Source organism: Macadamia integrifolia, chromosome 2 (genome assembly GCF_013358625.1).
Source record: "Macadamia integrifolia cultivar HAES 741 chromosome 2, SCU_Mint_v3, whole genome shotgun sequence".
In the NCBI taxonomy this organism is placed as follows: domain Eukaryota; kingdom Viridiplantae; phylum Streptophyta; class Magnoliopsida; order Proteales; family Proteaceae; genus Macadamia; species Macadamia integrifolia.
This window is the reverse complement of record NC_056558.1, coordinates 38,177,331-38,184,105: the sequence shown is the minus strand read 5'-3', so window position 1 is coordinate 38,184,105 and position 6,775 is coordinate 38,177,331. Positions and strand designations below refer to the sequence as shown.

Genomic DNA, 6,775 nt, shown 5'->3' with positions numbered 1-6,775 from the left:
ATGCCTCAGTGCTGTCCTCCTGTGATTGCAGGCTGGTACTGGTATAGCTGAACTCATAGCTCTTGAGATGTCAAAACAGGTGTTTAACTTTCTGCTGACACTTGTACATCATTTTTATGTGGAAGACATCTTGATGCAATGAGATTTACATTTCATCTTCTTTGCAGACAAAAGCTCCATTGGAAGAGAGTCGCAAGAAAATTTGGCTTGTGGACTCAAAGGTAATGGAAGACTGAGAACTTTCAACTTCTTGCTTAAAATGTTGATTAGCTTCATTTATTTCCACTTTACATTTCTACTTCTCTAGTAATTTTGTTCCTTGTGCAGGGATTGATTGTTAGATCTCGAAAGGAGTCCCTTCAATTTTTCAAAAAACCTTGGGCTCATGAGCATGAACCTGCTAAGACACTTCTGGATGCTGTCAAGGTCACTACTCTCTCTCTCTCTCTCCCTCCCAGTGTGTGCGTGAGTGTTGGTAGATGGTTTAGAAAAATCTTAACTTCATTGTCTGTTGTTACTTTCTTAGGCAATCAAGCCAACTGTGTTGATTGGTACCTCTGGGGTGGGAAAAACATTTACGAAGGAGGTGGTTGAGGCTATGGCATCCTTTAATGAGGTACTTCGTCCATCTCTCTCTGTCTCTCTCATGTTATACTTCAGGTGGTAGAAGCTGACATTGATATACACTTCATGGCATGCAGAAACCTGTCATTCTTGCTCTGTCAAACCCAACCTCACAGTCTGAGTGCACAGCTGAAGAAGCCTATGCATGGAGTAAGGTAAAACAATTTAGATTATCTCTCTATGCTGCTTACTGAGTAAGAAATGTTGCATCCTATCAGATAAACATATGATGGTTGGAAATATTGTAAATAAAATATTGAAATCTGAATTTGCAGGGCCGTGCAATTTTTGCTAGTGGGAGTCCATTTGACCCTGTTGAATATGATGGGAAAGTTTTTGTACCTGGCCAGGTCTAACATTACTCATTTCTTATCTTTTGGGTTACCCCTTACATGGAAATTTTCTCCCTTATAGGACTGACTTGGTACTTTTTTCTCTCTGTCGAATTATTCAGTCAAACAATGCATACATTTTCCCTGGACTTGGGTTGGGTTTGTTAATTTCCGGTGCAATCCGTGTGCATGATGAGATGCTTTTGGCAGCCTGTAAGTACACCAAAAGATTGTAGTAAATTTGTTGATTGCTAATGGCTGGAACATTGATAAGGTTGTGCAAGTTACAATTTCATTGAGTAGGATTAAGTGTTGAATATTGGGACCATTTGGATGTGAAACCTCGTTTTCCGCTGTTATATACTTTAGATGAACGGTCACTTATTAGCACATTTGTTGTGTTTTCCCCCTTGGAACAGCGGAAGCATTGGCTGCACAAGTGACACAGGAGAATTTCGAGAAAGGTCTACTCTATCCTCCATTTGCTAATATCAGAAAGATATCGGCGCATATTGCTGCAAATGTAGCTGCTAAAGCATATGAACTAGGTGAGTTTCCTTGCTCTTTTGGATCAGGTTGTGCAAACTCTGCCTATCCTCATTCCAGAATTTAACTAATCATATCCAATATGTTTGCTTATGTAGGTTTAGCAACCCGTCTCCCTCGACCAGCAAATCTGGTCAAGTATGCTGAGAGCTGCATGTACAGTCCTACCTACAGAAACTACCGGTGAATTGGTGGAAACATCCCTGAAGTTCTTGTAGTCTCCTTTGTTTTTCAACCTCCCTCTGTACTTTTTTCTTCTTCTATATTTTGCCCTTTGTGTTTCCTGTTAGTATTGAAACTTTTGTTCCTGTTTGGTTCTAGGTTGTAGCTTGAAAATGTCTCACATAACTTTATATGAAATAAATCATGGTCTTTTATAGTTCCAATTTTGATTTCATGAAGTGGGATGATATCACTGCCTTAATTGATCAAAGGTCATAATTTGCAAAAGGGGGAGGCTTCTCTGAGGAAGTGACGGGGGAGTGCGGCAGAACGGTTTCTTACATATGAGAGCAGCGAGGTCATTTCATATAAGAGGATGAAAGTTTCCTCGTATGGATATAGAAGGTATCTATCCATCTGCCTGCAGACTCATATCCCAATCAGTTTTATCCTTCTCCGTCTTAATAACCTTAACAGTCATGGCCCTAGGTAACGATTAAGTATAAAAGGAATTGCAGCCCATTATTATTCTCTGATAAAACTAGCCTGTATATGATTGATATGGGATTGGAGCATACCATCACACTTGCAAACCAACGTACATGGCAGACCCACTTTGGACCAAGTAGCCCTTTCCAAGGGACTCCACTCTGGTCTAAGGCCTTCGTTCAGCAGATAGCTATTTTCTAGTGGTTTTACTCTTGACATCGAGTTACTCCTTCCACAAGAGGGTTGGGTTAGAGGATTGGTTACTTTGATTTTTTTATTTTTGGTAAGATGGATCGGATATTTGAGAGAATTCACCCTTTAAATCAACTTATAAGGTGAGGGAATTTAAGACCATATCAGCCTAAATCAAATCTTTTTTGTAATTAATGTGAGATCAGACCCCACTATGATCGATATGGGATCGTTACATATGACCTTGGGTTGTAGTTATTTGATTGTGCTTCTTGCCAAACTACGTATATATTTGCATTGTGATCGCATGATTGTTTTTACTTTATATTTCACTGTGTTTTCTGCCTCGTGGATAATAGGTTTTGCTTTTTATTTTTATACATCAATGCTTAAGTAACAAACCAGGGGAGTTGGGGGCCCTGCAACTATGAGCCCATAAGATTCAGTGACTATAGATAGTTTGATTTTACTCGCAACCCATGTGGAAATAGCACCAATCCCATCACCTAGACAAAAATGCCCTCAAAAAATTTTTAAAATAGTTTGGCCCAAGAATATGAATAATGATGCTCATGCTCCTCAGTTTACAGTATTATCGGAATATCATTTGTTGGAGATCATCACCCCCTAATTGCATCCTTAAAGCCTTTTCTAATGATGTTCCAGTTACACTGCAATGTAATGGGATGCATTGCCCTTATCTTCCTACACACCCTTTCTACTTTCAACTCCTTCCATGGATGAGCATGAGGTTGTCTAACTAAACAAACAATCAAAAAAGCTCTCTGACAGAGAACACCACCACCTTCGTTACACTCCTAAGTTCTAAATAACTCATGAGCATGAGGAATTGATCCTTGAGCCTTTGCAAAGCATCAAGTCCATCTCAGCTCCTCCCACCAACAAACAAGATAGCCTTTCTGAAAGGGAAAAAAAAGGCCTCTCCTTATTCAAATATATCTTACATAGCCTGTTTGAAAGGAAAAACAAAGGCCCTCTCTTCTTTAAATTATATAAGACAAACATTTGAGCTGCATACCATAGAAATTCGCCTCTGGATGAATTACCAGTGTGTAATGTTTTCCTCTATACTGTTGCATAATCACCAACTAATCTTGATGGTTCTGGTACAAGCTTAGGTCAGCATGAGTATCCTTATATCGCTGGCTCAGATATGTTTTACATTTCACGGGCGGAAACCTGGTATAACAGAGCAGTCAATAATTGATCTTTTCAATCGCTAGCTCAGAATTAATTATAAAGATTCTCAATACATGAACTGATATTTTGCTGCACAAACTATTCAATCAATTGATCTTTTCCATCGATCAACTAATTTTAATGGACCGTAAAATAGTTCACAGACTAGTAAAGATATGGGTAGGTTAGTTATTTGGTTGTTTTGATTTTATATATTTTCCTAATAAGACTTCTAGTTAGACTTCAATTGTATCTAGGAATTGGAAAGCTTGTAGACTTTCTTTTTCATGTAACTGGGTCTTATATAAACACGTCAATGGGGACTGCGAAAGATAACAATTCTACTGTTCTCTTTGGTAGTCTCGCCTTCTTCTTTTCTCTCTTTTGCTTATGTGATTACCGATTTCTAGTTTCTGATATTGTAACACTATGTATTTCTAGTCTTCCATGTGTTCATGCAGAAACTTACTTGGGTGGGTTCTTTTCTGATTTGCAAGAAGGTAAGCACTCCACAAGACATTCGTGGCTAGGCTCTACAAAGAATGCCATCTGCCCCAAGAAGAAAGAGATAGATCAGTTATTATGACAACATTGTCTTCTAATAAGAGGTACAAAATGTGAATAACTTAATATCATAAAAAAAGAGTTGGAAAATATAATGAAAAAACAAATGTTTTCAGAGAAAAATACAATCGTATTGTTGCCTCCTACAGCATGGTTTTCTCCCTAGATCTGCCTGAGGGGGGTGGGTGGGTGGGTTCATTTGCTTAATTTTCAAAAGCGTGAAACAGAAATACTTCTACTTCTCTATTTCACCCAATTTCTGCTTAGAAAAGATAACCTAATAAAGGAATGCTCAAAACTTAGACCCAACTAAGAGCATCAGTCTTCGAATTCCAAGCTGGATTTGACCAAGCCATTGAAGAATTATTTATAAATAAATTGCCAAGTTGTTGTCCAGCACCATATGTGAACAGTCTCCTGTACAGTATCTTTTTTCTTTTCTTTTTATCATGCTTATAATTTCATGTATGATATAGTTCTATACCTACCAATTACCAAAATAAAAAAACTAGAAGCGCAAAAAAAGAGGTCAGGAGACTCGGGACCAACCAATGAAAAGGCCTCTTAAGAGATTTTATGCTAATGGTAGGGTTTCCACCCACCTGATAACATTTGTTTTTTCTTTCTTTCTAGATCTATAAAAAAATTCTTGCACCATCAGAGGGCTGCAACTCAGTGAGGAGCCCTCACATGAGAAGGTGCATTTTCATCGTCAGGTTGGTCATTGGGTACTCTTGTTAGTATAAACTGGGTTACAGGAATTCACTGTGCCACCCACATGAGAGGCCCCTTATTGAATCAAATTCCCTGTCCCAACAAGTAAGCACCAAAAGTAGCTCCATCCAAAAATATTGAACCTCAGGCAAATTATAAGTCTACAACTGGTCAATGGACTGTTCAGCCAGCAGCAAGTCGGTAATTTCCTGCTTGCATATTTCAGAGATCTCAAAGACTTGTAAAAATTTCACAAGCATCCCTAGCAAATTCAATGCATAATCTCAACAAGGTGAAAAAACCATCTAATGCAAATAAATAACAAATAACAGATTCAAGAAAAATATCTTGATAGTGTAGAATGTTGAAAAGCACATGAAGAGCCTTACAGAATATCTCTCTTGACCATTCCCTAATACTCGATGCAATGTGGACCTGGAAATAAAGCAGAACCATGGATTACAGAATTCTCAATTAAGTGATTCAAAAGTACCAGAATGAGTTTGCATTCTTCAATATCCCTTATTTTTTGAAATTTATCAAAGCATTAAAATACTAATACCTTCCATCTGAAATAAACAAATAGCTTCCCAGGACCAAGAGATGAAAAGTTTCTACTATTTGGAAGATTTTAGCATGAAACTATATGAAACCATAATGCAACAAATAACTCACATTCATAAATGTGAAGCAATTGAGTCATCCCAAAGATCTGTTTGGGAAAATATTTCACCCTAAACTAATAGGGAGGCAATTTAAACTGAAAAGGTGGGCCAATCGACAAATAAAAAGTCGTCCTTTAATAAGAAGCAAATATTAGATAAAAAATTGAAATGGTCACATATTCTGGAAGCACTTCTGCTTTGTTGGATCAAGATACATTTTAGTAGACGTACAAGAATAACCTGGGGGAAGCTGGTGGGACATGTTATATATAACTAGAATGTTTATGATGACAATGTGGCAAATATAAGAGTACACACTAGCAGACGTCATGATGGAGATTGCTAAAAAACAAAAACTAAAATAAGAAATTATTAATCATTCCTTAATGTAGATACAGTTGATTCTCGAAGGGAAAAAAAAAAGGAGCCACTATCATTGCAAAATATCCTAAACAGGCTGAGGAATGCAACCCGGTTCTTTCTCAATCCAAACCAATTCAGGCGTTCGCTCTAATAAAGAGTCATCTCTAAAATTTAAATAATGTCTTTAATAAATTAGGGATAAAGAACAGTACACTGCTGGTGCAGGAAACGTCCAGACACAGCAGGGCACGCAAAGACCATGCTACCCCCACCCACCATGGGCTGAAGATGCTTCCCAACGCCCTCGCATTGGCCCACACACTGGTATGCGCCTGTGCCAGCAGGGTAGTGTTCTTACTCCCAATAAATTATTAGATTTTGAAATGTTAGCCCATATGAGTAAGTAATAGGGGGAGAATCATGGTTCAGAATAATAAACATGCCATAACCTCAATAATGTAATTATATGTGAATAGAGGTTGGTGCCACTTTTTCAATTTGTTAGAACTTTGGACGAAATTTGGACTCACACAAAATGCTCATTTTTATTTTTTTATTTTTTATTTTTGGGGTGGGGGAGAGGAGCTTCTTTGACATTTAAGTGCTTTAACATTACAATTGCAACAACGACATCGCTCTTCAACTCCTTTATCCATGGCTCTGTAAATCCGAATGCTGGACAGTCCAGTCCATCCCAAAAGAATGAAGGAGACCTCACTCACACACACACGCACGCGCGCACACATACTGTTGTTACAGCTTATTTTCCAGAAGAATTTATTGGACCGAAAAGTAGCTCGTCTCTTGGTAATCCAAGTCCTCTACCTCAAATTTTTTTGGGGTTAAGAACTGGATTTTTGTCCTTTCGGCCACAAGAAATTGAATTTTCCTCCAGTCATTTATAGTATTTCATCCCATTCCATA

General features: G+C 38.0%; 2 protein-coding genes across 3 annotated transcripts in view; one reads left to right on the top strand and one right to left on the bottom strand.

Moving 5' to 3' along the window:
• The window catches only part of LOC122071947 (2-oxoglutarate-Fe(II) type oxidoreductase hxnY), a 14,883-nt gene that overhangs the window by 1,133 nt on the left and 6,975 nt on the right, over positions 1-6,775 (bottom strand). Inside the window, exons 9-11 of one of the 2 annotated variants that reach the window (XM_042636441.1) lie at positions 5,213-5,258; positions 4,015-4,094; positions 3,263-3,545 (exon numbers count right to left, since the gene is read on the bottom strand). In XM_042636441.1, coding sequence (XP_042492375.1) covers positions 3,455-3,545; positions 4,015-4,094; positions 5,213-5,258 — 217 coding nt within the window. In that variant the 3' untranslated portion in view covers positions 3,263-3,454. Of the gene's footprint in view, positions 1-3,262; positions 3,546-4,014; positions 4,095-5,212; positions 5,259-6,775 lie in introns of those variants that run through there. The other variant, XM_042636442.1, reaches the window with a different exon arrangement.
• On the top strand, positions 6-1,888 carry LOC122071948 (NADP-dependent malic enzyme-like). Its single transcript, XM_042636443.1, has 9 exons — positions 6-79; positions 168-221; positions 328-426; positions 527-616; positions 702-779; positions 900-974; positions 1,079-1,169; positions 1,376-1,504; positions 1,601-1,888. The coding sequence occupies exons 1-9, from the start codon at positions 68-70 to the stop codon at positions 1,687-1,689; spliced, it is 717 nt and encodes a 238-aa protein (XP_042492377.1). The 5' UTR covers positions 6-67; the 3' UTR covers positions 1,690-1,888.